This window comes from Homarus americanus, unplaced genomic scaffold, assembly GCF_018991925.1.
Source record: "Homarus americanus isolate GMGI-L3 unplaced genomic scaffold, GMGI_Hamer_2.0 scaffold16712, whole genome shotgun sequence".
Lineage (NCBI taxonomy): Eukaryota > Metazoa > Arthropoda > Malacostraca > Decapoda > Nephropidae > Homarus > Homarus americanus.
Window position 1 is genome coordinate 7,013,353 of NW_024757794.1, and position 19,229 is coordinate 7,032,581.

The following is a 19,229-nucleotide window of genomic DNA, read 5'->3' on the forward strand; positions in this document are numbered from 1 at the left end:
AACCGGCCTATTGCAGACTCCTTATTTTCTTATGTTCTTATGTTCTAATGTATTGTGTTATGTACAGTGTGTGTGTGTCATTTCGATTTACTGGTTGGGTGGATAGGATAACACAACACATTACAACCATGCAAACGCCGTATATGAACGAGTGTTGACCCAGAATGTTTAGTAGAGGAGGGTAAGGGGGGCGGGGAGATGGAGAAAGGGGAAACAGGGATCAAAACCATACACCCGACAGCGCCAAACGAACCTGCACCCACTGCCAGAGAAGAAGACAGGAGAAGAAGAAAGAGAAAGACGATAGAAGAAAAAAAAAGAAAAAATACAGAAGACATAAGAAGCCAAAAGAAGGTAGAAAGAAGACAAAAGAAAAAAGAACAGTGAGAAGAAGAACAACAACAACATCAACAACATCAACAACAACAACATCAACAACAACAACAAGTCAACACTCCTCGGAAAATTACAGAATGACTACACAACCACAAATACAACATATAACTTACAACCTAACCGCAAGCAATTACAATCAACCTATAACTAGAGTAACAATCTATACTTCCATCTATAATTGCAATCACAATCACCCTACAACCACAATGTACCTACAACCACAATCCATCATCAAACACTATCGACCTGATAACTCAATTAGTCTACAGCCACAATAGATCTACAACCACAATCTACCCACAAACCACAATCTACCCACAACCACAATCTACCCACAACAGCAATCTACCCACAAACCACAATCTACCCACAACCACAATCTACCCACAACAGCAATCTACCCACAAACCACAATCTACCCACTACCCAAGAAACCCCTACTTAATTGAAAGTCTCGCGAGCATTTTTTTTCTCCATATCTCGGTCTTGTAAATCATTGACCTCGAATTTGTCCTCGAAACCACATATTTCACCTATTGATTACCAGGTGTGTTTGAGAGCCAGTTGTTACCTACAGGGTTAACTTTGGGCTCAGATGTAAAGACAGATAATTGTATCCCACTTTAGCTCACTACGTGTACCGGGTATAAGGTGACCTGCAGGTAAATCAATATAGCATCAATCATTCTCCCTGTGCCGTATATATTAACTATGGGTGGGATAACAATGAGCTGCCCCCACCATCACCACTACCACAAATCCCATCAACAGTTATCTCGTATTCTTTACCAATCACTAGGAAAATAAGTAGATATGATAATAGATAAATCAGACAATAGATTCAGAAAAAATAAAGCTTTTTTTTTATTTAGTTTTATCTATAGGATGGCATTAGAACAAACACACAAGTAAAAGAATGAAAATCAGTTGGTAGTAGGTACACATACCTACAGTACATACACACACACACATATATACATATAGTTGCTAAATATGTCCACACACACACACACACACACACACACACACACACACACACACACATATATATATATACATATAGTTGCTAAATATGTCCACACACACACACACACACACACATAGTTGCTAAATATATCCATGTTTTTATATACCATTTTAACCCCCTCATATATTAAAATTCTACCTACCTACCCCACTACCACCTACCACTACCTAGAACCACAATTTAACCCACTTTCACCATCTAATCACAAAAAGAAAGACCTAAGTTTAACCTTTATATTGGATTGCAACATTCAACGAGCCGAATCTTGCCTACATCGTCAACCAAACATTTCCCACAACCTGCATACATGTGGTGAGAAGGGGGTTACCTGGTGTACAGCGTTACGTCACTCTCTCTCTCTCTCTCTCTCTCTCTTGGAGGTAAAATATAGTCATGTGGTGTGAAATCTTGAGAATATATACGCTAAAATGTAATTAACTTGATATAAACAATACAATGTAATAGTCTTGGTTGTACGAATTGTCGCTGTAAAAAGCTGATGCATCTCCCTCCTCCACCTCTTCCTCCCATCACTCCACACACTCAGCATGTAAACTTTGTGATAAACCTCTAAAGCATACACTTGAACACTATATTATTGAATGTGACACTGTCAAAGACTTCAGGCTACCTGACTTATTGTATCATGTACTATGTAATTACTACATTGAATCAGGACTGCTTGAGGACATTCTTGCTGTTTATCCCAAATTTGCTAGCCCACACTGATTAGTCTTCAATTAGAATATGACTCTAATGTATGCGAACCACTGATCTATATATACTGCTAATGAATATGATGTATTTCCTTCTTTGTGTACGAACCTCTGTCCTGCGTGGCAGTGAACAGTGGCATTACATAAGAACATAAGAACATAAGAAAATAAGGAGTCTGCAATAGGCCGGTTGGCCTGTACATGGCAGCTCCTGTCGAGAGTTACTACCACTCTCTATCATCCATGAATCTATCTAGCCTCCTTTTGAAACTTTCCAGAGTTCCCGCACTTACTACAAAGTTGCTAAGCTTGTTCCACTCGTCCACCACCCTATTTGTGAACCAGTTTCTTCCTATCTCCCTCCTAAACCTAAACTTATCCAACTTGAATCCGTTGCTCCGAGTCCTATCCTGCTCGGATATTATAAGAACTTTATCTATATCCCCTTTATTGATTCCTTTCACCCACTTAAATACTTCTATCATATCTCCCCGCACTCTTCGTCTTTCTAGGGAATGCAAGTTAAGTTTCTTTAACCTATCCTGATATGGAAGGTTTCTAAGTCCCTGAATCATTTTTGTCATTCTTCGCTGCACCGACTCTAGTGAATTTATATCCATTCTATAATAGGGGCACCAGAACTGAACCGCATAATCGAGGTGCGGCCTAACTAGCGCAAGATATAGTTGCAATAAGACCTCTGCACTCTTGTTACTTACACTTCTAGATATAAAACCCAATACTCTGTTTGCCTTATTTCGAACATTAACGCACTGTTTTCTAGGCCGTAGGTCCGGGCTTACAAGTACCCCTAGGTCTCTTTCACAAGTCGACTTCTCTAGGTTGATGTTGTTCAGGCTGTATACATTATAAGTATTTGTTCTTCCAATATTAAGTACGCTGCACTTGCTGGTGTTGAATTTCATTTGCCATTTTTCAGACCACCCCTGCAGTTTATTTAGATCCTCCTGTAATGCATTTGCATCCTGCCCTGAATTAATTTGCCGCCCTATTTTGGTGTCATCCGCAAACTTGCTTATGTCACTGCTGATCCCAGTATCTAAATCGTTTATGTAGATTATGAACAAGAGTGGGCCTAGTACTGACCCCTGGGGAACCCCACTGGTTACACGGCCCCACTCAGATTTAACACCATCTACGCTGACCCTCTGCGTTCTATCGGTGAGCCATGATTTTATCCAATTTAAAACTTTCCCCTCGATACCATGAGCCTTAATTTTTCTCAGAAGCCTCTGATGCGGTACTCTGTCAAATGCTTTGCTAAAGTCTAAGTAAATAACATCGTAATTTTCGTCATTATCTACTACCTCGAAGACTTTCCTAAAAAACGTTAGTAGATTTGTTAGACAAGATTTTCCCTTTGTAAACCCACATGAATCTGACCTATATATACTGTCAATGAATATGTTGTATTTCTTTGTGTATGAACCTCTGTCCTGCGTGGCAGTGAGAAGTGATACCACCCTCAGTGTCAAGACCTGACTGAATTACTCAGAATAGGCAAACTGTACTACAAGCTTTGTCAATAAATTTGTTTAACTAAACTAAAACCTCCCCTCCTCCTCCTCCCTTCATCCCTCTTTCTTCTCCTCTCATGTAGCTTTTACCCAAACACTCCCTTCACTCACCCACACCTCCCTCTTCACCCCATCTTTCCTCCCCACGCTGTTACTATACCTCACCTATGAAGCACCTCTCCTTTGTTACCCCCCCACCTCCACCACAAAGAGAAGGTTGACCCCTATGTACCCTTGGGTATTCGTGGTACTGTGGGCATGATGATTAGAGGGGAGGGAGGGAAGGGGATAGGGAGGGTGGGTTTCTCAAAGTAGAACAGTGGTTGCTGGGCCAAGCATTCCCTCCGACCTTTCTAGTTTCCCTCCGCTCACAGGCGTGTACACCTGACACCTGTGAGTATGAGATTTGGAGCGTCACTGAGGACGAGCCTCTGGGTCTCACTTTCTTATATATTGTGACTTTATGCCTTATAGTTACACATCTTAATTCTAAATTACATACTACAGTGTCTGGTTTGTCAGTTTCGGGCAAATTACTTTGTCTATTCCCTTACCTGGAAACTATAACCTCTGGCGGTTTAGGCGCCAGACCGAACAAAGGCCTTGGTTCTTGGCTTGGGTATATCCACGTCACTTTATTCCCTATGTACTGTTCATTCCCCCAACACTTTGTAGTTGTTTAACACGTTCATAAGATTCTCGAATCATTGCACTGTTCGTGGTTATTCGTCAAATGAGGTAACGATGGGTATTAAGCTCACACCGAGGTACATAGGACGTGTTATTAAATCTGACGAGGACTCAGCAAAACTACAGGAAGATCTAAACAAATTCTTCGAATGGTCTGAAAAATGGCAGATGAAATTCAACGTGGACAAATGTAAAGTGCTCAGTATAGGAGATGCAAACAGGGAAACCAGATACCAGATGAGCAACGATGCCACAGAGAAATCCGACTGCGAGAGAGATTTAGGAGCAATGATAAGTAGGAATCCTTAAGCCAAGTAAACAATGTGTTTTTGCTCGTAACAAGGCTAATAAAGTACTTGGGTTCATACAAAGGAGCATTAGGAACCTTGAGTATAGAGACAGGTTAAAGCATCTTAATTTGCACTCCCTCGAGAGACGTAGAGTGAGGGGCGATATGATAGAGGTGTATAAATGGAAGTCAGGGCTAAACAAAGGGGACATTACAAAGGTATCCAAACAATCCAACCAGGAACTAACTCGTAACAATGGTTTTAAATTGGACAAATTTAGATTTAGGCGCGAAATAGGTAAACACTGGTTTGGAAATAGAGTAGTGGATGAGTGGAACAAGTTACCAAATATCATCATTAACTCGAATACACTGGATAGCTTCAAACATAGGTTGGATGGATATAGGAGCAATAGGGGTTGGGTGTAAATGGGACTGCCCAGTATGGGCCAATAAGCCCGCTGCAGTTTCCCCCATTCTTATGTTCATATGTTCTTATTAGTAGTAATAGTAATTAATAGTTGTTGCAGACATTAACTACGAGACAACAGTCATCAGAATAGATCTGAGGCTTAACTAACTCAGCTAGGGTAGTTACTTTTTTATTAGAATAGTTATATTAGGTAATAAAATGACGGCGAAGGTATGGCTTAAGGGAATGTTGGAAGCCATATTAAAAAAAATAGCAGTAGTCCTAGTAGTAGACCCGTGTCAATGTGAGGAGGAGGCCTTAGCTACAGTCATCACACACTAGAGGAATAAATTCCACCACTGAACACCTTTACAAATTATGAGAACGAGTTTTTACCGGCTTCAGGTACCGAACACACACACACACACACACACACACACATACACGCAACAATGACATCAGGTGTTTGACCCCACTCAGTTGTGTGGTGAGGTGTTTGTATATACGAGCTAGTGTATGTGCATGTGTGTATGTACACTCGCTACAGGTATTTTTTGTATCCAATGTGCATGTGTACTTGAGTGTGTACATGTGTGTATATGTGTGTTTGTGTGTGCTTGTGCGTGTGGTCGTAATTTTGAGCACAGAGTATGTTAATAGAGTACATTTAAAACACGCCACCGAGCTAACAAACTCCTCCATACAGTAAGTCACTCAGCTAAACACTCATCTGTTGCACGATATTAACTGCAAACACAGACACGACATCTAACACTACTGTGCTCTTAGTAACCAAAGGTGGGGTGATGTCTCGTTGGCATTCCAGCGTGTGTATATATATATAAAGAGACAAACTACAGTATCTCTTCAAGTAATATCATGAGATGTTTTCTATGTAGTTTAGGGTATTGTCATCGTTAATTGAGACAAAGATTAAGAAGAATAATTTTTTCTTTTATGCATCGTGCGCTCCTTCACGTCGATACATGACCAATTATCTTCTGGTGTGAATAATGGAAGTCCGGGCTGTAATAATGATCTTAAATGAGATATAGAATACTTAATGACACGAACCAACATTGTATTATCCTACAAGGTCGACAACAATGATATGAGAGTCTATTTGGACATGATTTCTACTCACTGGTGCAGTCGTCTACCCCTGCCTCGTTTAGCCTCGACCAGGTCCACTATAAGGTTACCTGATATCGTCAACACACGCCAAATACCCGACAAAAACTTATTACAGACAATGACGTTATATTTGGTTATCTGAATGAAATATATATACACAGAGATTGTGCTCCAACAACTATGATGTGGTGTATCTCGACTTTAGCAAAGCCGTCGAAAGAGTCCCCCACGAAAGACTAATTAGAAAGGTAGAAGCGCGTGGATTAGGGCGTGGTTACGGAACAGGAAACAGAGTGACCATAAACGGCACTAAGTCGCATTGGAGCAACGTCACTAGTGGAGTTCCCCAAGGCTCAGTACTTGGACCATTATTATTCATTATATACATAAACAACATAGATATCGGCACAGATAGCAATATAAGTAAATTTGGTGATGACACTAAAATAGGACATGTAATTAAATCTGACGAGGACTCTGCAAAACTACAGGAAGATCTAAACAAATTTTTCGAATGGTCAGAAAAATGGCAGATGAAATTCAATGTGGACAAATGTAAAGTACTCAGTATAGGAGATGTAAACAGGGAAACCAGTTACCAGATGAACAACGATGCCATTGTGGAATCCGACTGCGAGAGAGATTTAGGAGCAATGATAAGTAAGAATCTTAAGCCAAGTAAACAATGTGTTTTTGCTCGTAACAAGGCTAATAAAGTACTTGGGTTCATACAAAGGAGTGTTAGTTACAAGACTAGCGAGGTCATCCTAAAATTATATCTAGTGCTTGTGAGACCTCACCTGGATTAAGCAGTTCAATTCTGGTCACCATATTACAGAACGGATATAGAATCATTAAAAAGAATCCAGAGGAGAATGACAAGACTAATCCCGGGCATTAGGAACCTTGAATACAGAGACAGGTTAAAGCATCTTAATTTGCACTCCCTCGAGAGACGTAGAGTGAGGGGCGACATGATAGAGGTGTATAAATGGCAGTCAGGGTTAAACAAAGGAGACATTACAAAGGTACTCAAACTATCCAACCAGGAGCGAACTCGTAACAATAGTTTTAAATTAGACAAATTTTGATTTCGGCGTGAAATAGGTAAACACTGGTTTGGAAACAGAGTAGTGGATGAATGGAACAAGTTACCAAATATCATCATTAACTGGAATACTCCGGATAGCTTCAAACATAGGTTGGATGCTTATATGAGCAATAGGGGCTGGGTGTAAACGGGACTGCCCAGTCCGGGTCAATAGGCCCGCTGCAGTTTCCTCCATTCTTATGTTCTTATACAGTAGATAAAGGACAGAGGCGGCTCCAGGGGGTGGTCCTGGGGGTCCTGATCCCCCTCTTTCTTAATAAAATTCCAACACTTTTTCTTTAACGCAATATTGTACTCGGGCGTTTTATGTGTAGTAAAAAGTAATTACTTTTCACCTCAGAATATCTCCTAATATCAAATGCACATGGCTTCAAAATGGCCTCTAAATGGCTCGTCATGGTCGTGGTTGTTATAATCATAGTCGTGGTTGTTATAATCATGGTCGTGGTTGTTATAATCATAGTCGTGGTTGTTATAATCATGTTCGTGGTTGTTATAATCATGGTCGTGGTTGTTATAATCATGTTCGTGGTTGTTATAATCATGGTCGTGGTTGTTATAATCATAGTCGTGGTTGTTATAATCATGGTCGTGGTTGTTATAATCATGTTCGTGGGTGTTATAATCATGGTCGTGGTTGTTATAATCATACTCATGGTTGTTATAATCATGGTCGTGGTTGTTATAATCATAGTCGTGGTTGTTATAATCATAGTCGTGGTTGTTATCAAGATTGGGGGGGGGGTATGTTCCACTCTACGATTTATTTGCGATTTTTCCACGAAGTTTGATGAAAAACGATTGTGCCGTTTCGCCTGCCCAGAGCAGATACACGCACGCCTAGCGCCAAATATATATAACATATATATATATATATATATATATATATATATATATATATATATATATATATATATATATATATATATATATATATATATATATATATATATATATGCTGATGACCACAAGGAAAGAAGAAAACACAGCTAAAAACCTGGAACGTCAATGTGGCATTTAAAAACTCAAGCACTGTTAAACAAATGTTAATCAAGAACTCCCCCAACAACACAATTGGTTGCATTTATAAAGTTCCTTGCAAGGAATGTAATATGTTTTACTTAGGCCAGACAGGTAAAGATCTTGCAACTAGAATTAAACAACACAAATACAGTGTTAGGACAGGCCAGGAATCCAATGCTCTGTTTGTTCATTTGAGGGATAACAAGCATTGCATTGACTGGGATAATGCCTCCTCAATATTACCATGTAAGTCAATTGACAGTAGGAACATCATAGAATCTAGTCTTATTAAACATACCGAAGCATTCAACATGAATTTGAGTAACGGCATGTACAAGCTGGACAATTTTGTAATTAAGAAGATTTGTGATCAGGTGAGAAGGCCGGGTCACTTGACCATCTGACCTGACCACCAACCGTTGTGTGCTATTTAAAGATTAGTAGGGTCATTACCTAATACCTGACCATTGTGGACCTGGTCTCACCCTCCTCTGTATATATACACCTTGATTTGTATTACTCTCTCTAGTCTGTACTCACCCCTGAAGATGTGAATTACACGAAAGCGCTTGGGAACTTCGTGTTTTCTTCTTTCCTTGTGGTTATCAGCATATACCTAGATCACGCGCACCTACAGTGATTTACTTGCATATATATATATATATCTTGATAAAATCACACGGGATAAGGGAAACAACGGAGTACCTTAGCTTTCGTCTTTATTCAAGACATCTTCAGAGGCAACTGGATTATATGGACAGAGAGAGGCTTAAATATACAGGATGACCTCAAAAACATGAGGTCAGGTCATAATGATGTCATCCACTAATCCCCACACCAACACACACGTAGAGGAGCTTAAGAGAAGGGGGGTGACGTGACTAGTCAGGTCAGGTCAAAAATAAGGGACCCACTAAATAACTATCTTACATCTAGATCAAAGGTTTTCAAAGCATTTTTAACCTTGGGCCACTGACAAATAAATTTATGTAACATATTATCAGTTTTGAACTGACCATCACTAAGGTTTACTGATTTTAATTCCTTAATCAAACTAGCTTCAACCAGAAGTCTTTCTGTAACACAAGATGATTTAAATACTCAAAAGCTTTTTTCCCAAGCAATGGGATGATTATTATTCCTAACATGAACGAACAAGGCACTGCTTTCAGATGCTGTTCTGATATTATACTTATGTTGTTTGACTCTTCCTAGTCCCCTTGGTCCCTGTTCATCTAGCAGTAAGTAGGTACCTGTTGTAAATCGAAAGGTTGCGAATTCGTATTCAAGGAAAGTTGTTGGAGCTTCTAAACTTGAACTGACACAATCCGGAGGAGTGGTGACCCGAGAATCACACACCCAACACAGACAAAAACCAAATACGTGCACGATGTGCTAACCAAATAAACGCAGTCGTGTAAAGCCACGGCACTATCTCTCCCACTACAAATCTCTTCCTAACCTCCTGCTCCTTCCTCTGTCATCTTCCCCACTCTGACTTTCGCTACCAACAACTTTTGGAGCTTCTAAACTTGAACTGAAATTGAGATTCATTCTGCCCTACGTGCCTAAACACCCAACACCTCCTCCAAGCAAGCTCCTCACTGTCCAGCTCTCATTCAACCTGGAGGACAGCAACTCGCAACATCTCCTCTAACAAAGCTCTTGCACAGATACCTCCTCAAGCACGCTACTCACTGAACGTGTCTTCTGGGCAAGCTTCTCGCCACATGGCATCTCCAGCACCAGACTGTCTTTCCTGAGTGCTAGACAACATAAAATCACGTAACCCTACAATACCATATCTCATGGTGTTACCGCAAGCAGTAATGAGTAGGATGACACATAAACAAACACTATGTTAGGCTGTAAGTCATGTCATGTTTATTGGGTGTGTCTGCCCGTTAACAGTATGTAGAGTGTTGAGATGGTTGAAGATGAGAGACCTAGAGGAGGTGAGGTGTTGGGTGGTAGTAAGGGAGCTTGTTTGTGTATAATCACCTGATGCAGCAGCCCTCACCCATCGAGAGAGGGTTGGTGAGGCGGCATGGTGTATCACTGTAGCTATTCAGACCACAGAGGCAACACCTAACCTGGTTTCTCTTGAGACTTTCAACACGTAAGTTTAACTGGTACTTATTGTGTACACTGGTAGACTGTGTCCATTGCTTCGTTTATCATTGTGACGTCATAAAAATATGGAAACTTAAGTACTCATTATAAGTGTTAAGATTAGACTGATTACATAGCTATGATTGTTATGTAAATATATATTGGATTAGACATTTATGTGATTGCCTATGTATGTTTTATGTGAAATACTAAAAAGAATTGTATCCAACAGGTTTGACCAAATTATAATGTTTGAGTCCAAAGTCACAAGTTTCACTAAATCCTCTAACCGCCTGATTGGCGGTTACACATGGCATAATAAAGTAGTGGGAAGAGCTGTTATTTTTTTGTTTATGTAACCATAACCTGCAGAGAAAAAAATGCAGTGGCAGTGGATGTTTTGGATCCCCGTAAGATTAGGCTCACCTGATAATTAGACACCTTAACATTACTACCTAAGCTAACCTAACCTAACCTAACCTAAACTAACATATTTTAGTCACCCTAAACATTCTTACTGACTTGTATGGTTACTAAGACTTGCAATTCCCAAATAATTATCACGTAAGACCGGATCGAGACTTTTCAAGACTTTTGGTCACTTAGGAGCCAAGACGTCGTCCCAGTTATAACACGGGAATCCCTCTCTCACAGTCCTTCAGTAACTTTTTTCTGGTAATACTGAAGGATTGGTTAACCTGTATACAGTAGTGATGATAGCGGATACTCCCCCTCAAAGTGTTTCCTAAAGTGTGCTCCTGGAATCAACACATAGCGAGGTCAGTCAAGACTGTGACGTCATAAAACACATTCTTTGTGTACCATGACTTAAAACCCCTTGCTTGATTACGATGATTTAACGTCATGATTACGATGACTTAAACCCTTGATTACGATGATTTAAACCCTTGATTGGGATGATTTAAACTCTGGATTATGATGATTTAAACCCTTGAATACGATGACATCACTTTGAATACAATGACTTTACCCCTTGAGTACAATGACAACCCCTTGAGTACGATGACTTACCCTTTAAATATGATTATGTAACACCTTGTGTACGATGATGTAACCTCTTGAGCACGATATCCTAAACCTTTCAACAAAAATATTATCAATACTATGTTCTATGATTTGGACATGATTGACACCTGGTATTGTCTCCAAACTTGACTCAATATAATGTTCAATCCTGAGTGTAGGTGGATGGGGTCACCTTCAAGGAAACTGTAAACACTCACTTTGCTGTTGATGCTGTCAAACCGAATTCGTACATGTAGCTGCTCGCTAAATTGATCACAGAACTAGTCGTTCAAATTAAGAAATATCCCTAACATTTCTATTACAAATGAAGACGTGAATAAAAAAAATCATATTTACCTCCGCACCCATTAAAAAAAAAGCCTCTTCTACACCATTATGATAAGGAGATGCTGGTACATGTACTGGCCACCTGCAGGAAACAGATAACAGTCTGTCAGGTGGTAAACACCCACCTATCTGGTGACGCGCAGTCCTTGACCCCTGCCGAGACGAACAACAATAAGTAGGGAACAATACAGTCCTTAAATCCTGAACCATAACTACCATCACCACCTGTACTACCACCATGACTACCACCATCCTCACCACCACTACCATCCAAACTACCACCACCCTGCACCAGTAAACAACCAGCTCATGACAAGAAAGGTCACCTTAAAGAATTAAATTTGATGAAGTATTCTCCATCAAAACAGGAATATTTTGACTCGACTTAACACATAACGGATTTTGTACAGCTAATTTTTTGTATTGTTGTTGTTTATGGATCACCTGAAAATCAGACACCCCAGTTTATTTCGCTTGATGCTAACCTAACCTAACCTAACCTGACGTGTTTCCCACATGACCACAGTACACTTTGAGGTCTCAGTACACCACGTGATCTGATTAAGTTTTGCGGGATCATCTTCTTATGTTATCCCAAACGCTACTGTGGTCGTGTGTTTATGAATACAATGTACAGGAATGTTTTGATTTTCTGACACGAAGCATGGATGATATCACCTCTCTCTCTCTCTCTCTCTCTCTCTCTCTCTCTCTCTCTCTCTCTCTCTCTCTCTCTCCTTCCACTCTCCCCTCTCTCCACTTTCCCTCCCTCCCTCTATTGTCTCCTTCTTCTTTCCTTCCTTCCATCCTTCCCTCCCTCTCACCACTATCTCTGTTTACCTTAGCCCACGCAGTACTCAGGTGCTCAAGTGCTCTGGCCGAGACACTTGTAAACAGCGCCTTCAGAAGTAAAGAGGCGTGAGCATTCCCAGGCGTCAATAAACACCACCTAAACGGGACTTCATATGGGCACAGACTCACTTGGGAGACTTACCTGTGAGGGAAAGATTCATCAGACTTACCTGTGAGGGAAAGATTCATCAGACTTACCTGTGAGGAATTAACTCTCTACTCAGTCTAAAATGTTAAAATTGTAAGTGAGTCTCATATGAATGATGGGCTGTTAGGGGCAATATGACAGGCACTGCACTTGACCACCTTCACTTCCCCAAATAAAACTCAGGTACTCACTCATAGATGGTTCGACTTGGAAAGCTCTGGAGAACTAACAACCCTTAAGACAGCGGATCCTCTCACACCCCCCCACCCCCTCGGCCAAGTGTGAGTGCTGTGAACTTATTAACCACTCGACTCAGCATCAGTGTGAACTCTTACATGTCGAGAATATATAGACCAATACTGTAAAATTGGTCCGGGTTTTCTTTCAAGGACCTTTGCATGACCAATATCTGCCACCACCACTGCCTGACGGAGACCTGGCACATCACATCACAGTATCAACGACTAGTGAGATAAAAAAATAGAGGAGAGATAGACAGATAGAGAGAGAAAAGGAGAGACTCACCTATGTGGGAGTATCCTTATGAGGAAAATGGAGTCGACGTAAACGGGGGCAGATATTACGGCGGCAATCCATGAGAGGGTGTAGACGTACCACTGAAAGAAGCAGATAAACATTTTGTAACACAACTTGGTAATGGGTGAAATGTGTCGGGAATTTACCCTTTGCCATATAGAAACATTTCCAGGATAGGTACACATTGGGACTTAACTCTGGCGGCCATTTTGTGCAAATTCAAAATGTCTGCCTCAATTCCACAGCCCAAACCATAAAACGCCATGTCTCAGGAACTACTGGGATGATTTTGATGATTTTGTGATCGTTTCTTATAGCTTTGAGGATGTCTGATCAATCTAACTATGTTTCGGAATGTTTTGAGGTCAAGGTCACATGATAAGTTACGGCCAAGTTCATTTTTACCCTAAAACACCAATATCACTCGATATCTAAGACCGCTGGCACAAATTTAATGATCTTGGACTCGTTTCTTGTGGGTTTGAGGATATCCGATCGATATAGCTATGTTTTGGAATGATTCAAAGACACCATTACATAATTCAAGGTCGTATAGTATAGTATAGTATAGTATATTATAGTATAGTATAGTATAGTATAGTATAGTATAGTATAGTATAGTATAATGACTCCAACCAACTACCCAACCAACCAGCCAACCAGTGACTCATTCTCACACCACATTAGTAAGTTTGTATACCGCTAGGCACTGATAAGGGTGTGTGTTGATTAATTATCTACACACAGGAGATAGACAAAATTGATTGCGACACCAGTTAGGTAATTAAGCGCTCTGGTTTCACCACCATAACGAGGTCTCAAGAACTGTGGTTATATATTATAAAGGCAATAAACGAATTTAAATGACATTACATGTAGTGATTAACGACAGCAACACAACACCAAGACCGGATATAAACGTTAGTCTGTTTAACGAGAATGAATTTAAAAGAGATTATAAATAATTATTAACGAGTGGACTATATAATAAAAGAGAATTAAACTAACAAAAGACAACTATTAGCTAACAAAAGAGAATGATATAAACAATATAAGACAAACAAGATGAAAATTGTAAAAACAAAAAATAATAATCACTGCTAAATACATATAGACTCCCACGGGCCTGGTATTTACGTCAATGCTTAATAGTAATAATCCACAGATGCGTATAATTACCATAATGAAAATATACAAAACCAAAATAAATAAATACTGGACAAAAAGTGAGTTCTTATAAGGTTCACTAACGTTATTCCCAGCGAAGTCGTGTGTACAGGAAGTGACGTCACAGTGTCGTCTGTGTGTTGTGTCTATTTGTGTATACTGTACTGGGTTAGACGAGTTGAGAAAGAAGAGAACTGCACGGATTGTATTTGACGTATATGTGTGTGTGCTACTCGTTGTGTAATGGTCAGCATTCTCACCTCACAAGCGAGCGGATCCTCGGGCTGAGTGAAACTATGGGAAGTTTCTTTACGACAATTGCCTCTGTCTACCCAGCAGTAATTGGGAACCTGAATGTTAATCGATTTGCGGATTATTCCGGGGTAATGATTAGCCAGTGCAGTTGGTGAGTTGTCCGGTCTTCTCGGACACTGGGTCATGCAGCTCGTTAACTTAGGGTGTGGTTGTTGTGTTGGCTACACCTTCAACAAATTCACACCAAGGTGGCCCTTGGGCCGGCCATCCTTGATTTCGGGGGGCTTCAATTATTATTTGTGTGTGTGTGTGTGTACATGAGTGTGTGTGTGTGTGTGTGTACGTGTGTGTGTGTGTACAGGGCCGGTGCTGATCTCCAGATAGTATAAGCACCAGCTGTTAATGGGTTGCTCGTTATTACAAGGTCGGCAGGGGCGAGTGTACAAAGGTTCGTGTACAAGTCAAGAGCGTGTTAATCTTCCATTAAGTGACCTTAGGGAATATCACAACTGATAGTGGGATCGTTAGCTAGAGAGAGAATTGTCCACTTTCAATTTCCTGGAATGTGTGCGAGTGTAATAGTTAAATGTATTGTTCGTTAAAGTAAATGTCTCTTTTGTGCACCGCATAAATTTTGGTCCATTGGTGCATTGAATAAGCTAAATCTCACGGTTGTGCAATACTGTCATAACAAATAAGATATATTACTTTCTCTGCCAATTAGTGAATTATTATTAAACAAATAAACGAAGAAAGGAGAAACAGGACCAACGCCTTCGTCTTAAATGAACAGACGGGAGTTTAAGTATTTTCTTGAGTTTATCCAGCAAATCAGGCTTGACAAAAATTCCCGTTTTCTACGAACCTGGGCACGGCCGAAGTTCATGTTGTAGAAGTGGTCAAGGAGAGGGTCGCTCTCGAGGTTAGCTTTTGCAGACATTTTGTTGTTCTGGCTAGTGGTACGACGTTGGGTTTCGAAGGAGTGTTGTGGCGGCCTGGGTTGTAAGTCACTTTGCTGCACCTGACCGTACTTGATGTTCATCACCGGTCTGGAAAAAAAGTTTGATGATATTATTATTTTAACATCGTGGTGGAGTGGGCTGTGTGATGAGTATGTTACAAAATCGAGAACAATGGCATGGACTGTAAAAGTAATAAGAGGCCGAAAGTCTAGACGAAACATTAATTGTATCTATATGTTTAATTCACACGACCAAAGAACACACTTGGTGTCAACAGATTCACAAAATTGCAGTATATTCCTCGTATCAAAGAAATTATGAATAGTTTTTCACTGGTTAAGTTAAAACACACAAAATGGCATTCAAGAATAGCATTTAAATCATACGGAGTCTACCTTAAATAGATAATAATTACCATTAACAGTTGTAAATATAAGTAGTTCAGATAGAGCCTCCGTATGATTTTTATACTATATATTGATATTAAAGTTTTGTGTTTAAGCCATTTAAGTGAATCCTTCCATCTTTATTTAAGAGAGATATTCATCGTAAGAACCTTTGAATATCTGACCTCTGGTTTTAATCTCCCCAAACTTGAGTATATTTACGAATAAAGGTACGTACTCAGCAGTTCATGTTTATTCATTAATCTGAACATCATACAGACATCACAATAATGAACATAATAACATTCTCGCTATCATTGTTAAAAGCGTTACGTATACTCAATGGGTTTATGAATAATAAAGAATGTTACGTGATTCTTCAAACCAAACAAAAGGGAGGGTCGCTTATATACCAGTCTAATCCGGTTTGTTAGCCAAGAATGAGATAATTACAGTAGCCCTAGATTTTCCCACGGACGTCGCTATGATGAAGAGGGACAGCAATGGATCATCAAATTATCGTCCATATTTTCCTTGACGTCAACGACACGCTCGGATGACGAGATGCGGGAGAAGGGTCGACACTGGCACGCAACGTTCCCCTCTGCTGACCATTGGTTTTAGCCGGAGTACATCACAAAGTAGTGTAAAAATACTTAATGTAACACTCGCGCTAACACTCAACCTCGTGATCGCAGACATATCATTACAAACAATACGCACATGACAGCCAATGCAAAAAAAATATCCTGAATCTAGACGCGTTCATGCTGTATATTAGCTGGGTTGGATTTGTCTTCGCCTAATGTTGACGATTGGAATCTTGATACTTTTTGGATTGGTTGTACAAAGTAAAAACTGACAGCTAACATAATTCAAACAAAAAGACACGAGCTATATCATCTTACTATCCATTTCATTTGGACTGTCACGGACGCATCATATCACACACCACATCATCGGCATCATCATCATCGTCATCATCATCATCGGCATCATCATCATCGGCATCATCATCATCGTCATCGTCATCATCATCATCATCGGCATCATCATCATCGTCATCATCATCATCGGCATCATCATCATCATCATCATCATCATCGTCATCATCATCATCATAGCCACACAAACAAAACAACAAGACCGAAGGAGAAGAAAGAAAACCAGGAAAGAAGATTGATTAAGAAAGAAATGCCAGGAGAGAAGAAAGAAAACAGAAGCTCCGGCCGAAATAACCAAAAGGCGAAGTAGCCACAGGGTTCTGTTCTTTCACCTACTGTCTTTCCTCTTTTTATCAATGATTTACTACACACTACAACTAATTCTATCCATTCTTACGCTGATGGTTCTACTCTTCACTCTTCACATTTTTCCCTTCCCCCTAATTCTCAAACTAGATCTGTTTCTGGAGCCGATATCATTAATTCATCTATCAATGCGGATCTGTGCAGCATCTCCGAATGGGGAGGTAAAAACCTGGTTAAATTCAATGGTAATAAAACACAGTATTTACCAATTACACTTTCCAAATTAGATGATCTCCCACCAATCACATTTCAGGACGCAATCATTCTGCCAAATTTTAAAATAGATATGCTAGGCCTCACCATTTCCTCTAATATGTCACGGAATCCACACTTCCACAACATTGCTAAAGCTGCTTCCCGAAAGCTAGGAATGCTGTACAGATGCCGTAGCTACTTTACTCCTGAGCAGTTGCTTCAAGTATATAAGGGATTCATTCGTCCTAACTTGGAGTACTGCTCTCATATCTGGGGTGGCACTTCTTCTGTCCAACTGTTACATAGGGTGGAATCAAAGGCATTTCGTCTTATCAACTCTCCTCCTTTAGCTGATAATCTTTCTTCCTTTTTTCTTTGCCGCAATTTTGCGTCACTCTCTCTCTTTTACAGGTACTTTAACGGGCAATGTTCGGTGGATTTGGCATCCTGTGTACCGCGGGCAAGGTCGAGGGCTCGTAACACTCGTCTAGCACCTTTTCTCTGTGGTTGTCGGTCACACTAGAATAACCCGTTATAGTACATCCTTCTTTCCTCACACAGCCAAACTGTGGAATGCTCTGCCTTTTTCTGTGTTTCCATACTCATACAATCTGTCTCACTTCATAAGAACATAAGAAGAACATAAGAAAATAAGGAGTCTGCAATAGGCCGGTTGGCCTGTGCTTGGCAGCTCCTGTCGAGAGTTACAACCACTCTCTATCATCCATGAATCTATCTAGCCTCCTTTTGAAACTTTCCAGAGTTCCAGCACTTACTACAAAGTTGGTAAGCTTGTTCCACTCGTCCACCACCCTATTTGTGAACCAGTTTCTTCCTATCTCCCTCCTAAACCTCAACTTATCCAACTTAAATCCGTTGCTCCGAGTCCTATCCTGCTCGGATATTATAAGAACTTTATCTATATACCCTTTATTGATTCATTTCACCCACTTAAATACTTCTATCATATCTCCCCGCACTCTTCGTCTTTCTAGGGAATGCAAGTTAAGTTTCTTTAACCTATCCTGATATGGAAGGTTTCTAAGTCCCGAATCATTTTCGTCATTCTTCGCTGCACCGACTCTAGTGAATTGATATCCATTCTATAATAAGGGCACCAGAACTGAACCGCATAATCGAGGTGCGGCCTGACTAGCGCAAGATATAGTTGCAATAAGACCTCTGCACTCTTATTACTTACACTTCTAGATATAAAACCAATACTCTGTTTGCCTTATTTCGAACATTAACGCACTGTTTTCTAGGCCGTAGGTCCGGGCTTACAAGTACCCCTAGGTCTCTTTCACAAGTCGACTTCTCTAGGTTGATGTTGTTAAGGCTGTATACATTGTCAGTATTTGTTCTTCCAATATTAAGCACACTGCACTTGCTGGTGTTGAATTTCATTTGTCATTTTTCAAACCACCTCTGCAGTTTATTTAGATCCTCCTGTAATGCATTTGCATCCTGCCCTGAATTAATCTGCCGCCCTATTTTGGTGTCATCCGCAAACTTGCTTATGTCACTGCTGATCCCAGTATCTAGATCGTTTATGTAGATTATGAACAAGAGTGGGCCTAGTACTGACCCCTGGG

The 19,229-nt window shown here is 40.2% G+C and overlaps 1 protein-coding gene across 4 annotated transcripts in view; it reads right to left on the bottom strand.

The window, feature by feature from the left end:
• Positions 1 to 19,229, bottom strand: part of LOC121857807 (organic cation transporter protein-like) — a 167,583-nt gene that overhangs the window by 78,034 nt on the left and 70,320 nt on the right. For all 4 annotated transcript variants that reach the window (XM_042354042.1, XM_042354040.1, XM_042354041.1 and 1 more), the window contains 2 exons: positions 15,647 to 15,830; positions 13,348 to 13,439 (listed from right to left, as the gene is read on the bottom strand). In XM_042354042.1, coding sequence (XP_042209976.1) covers positions 13,348 to 13,439; positions 15,647 to 15,823 — 269 coding nt within the window. In that variant the 5' untranslated portion in view covers positions 15,824 to 15,830. The remainder of the gene's footprint in view (positions 1 to 13,347; positions 13,440 to 15,646; positions 15,831 to 19,229) is intronic.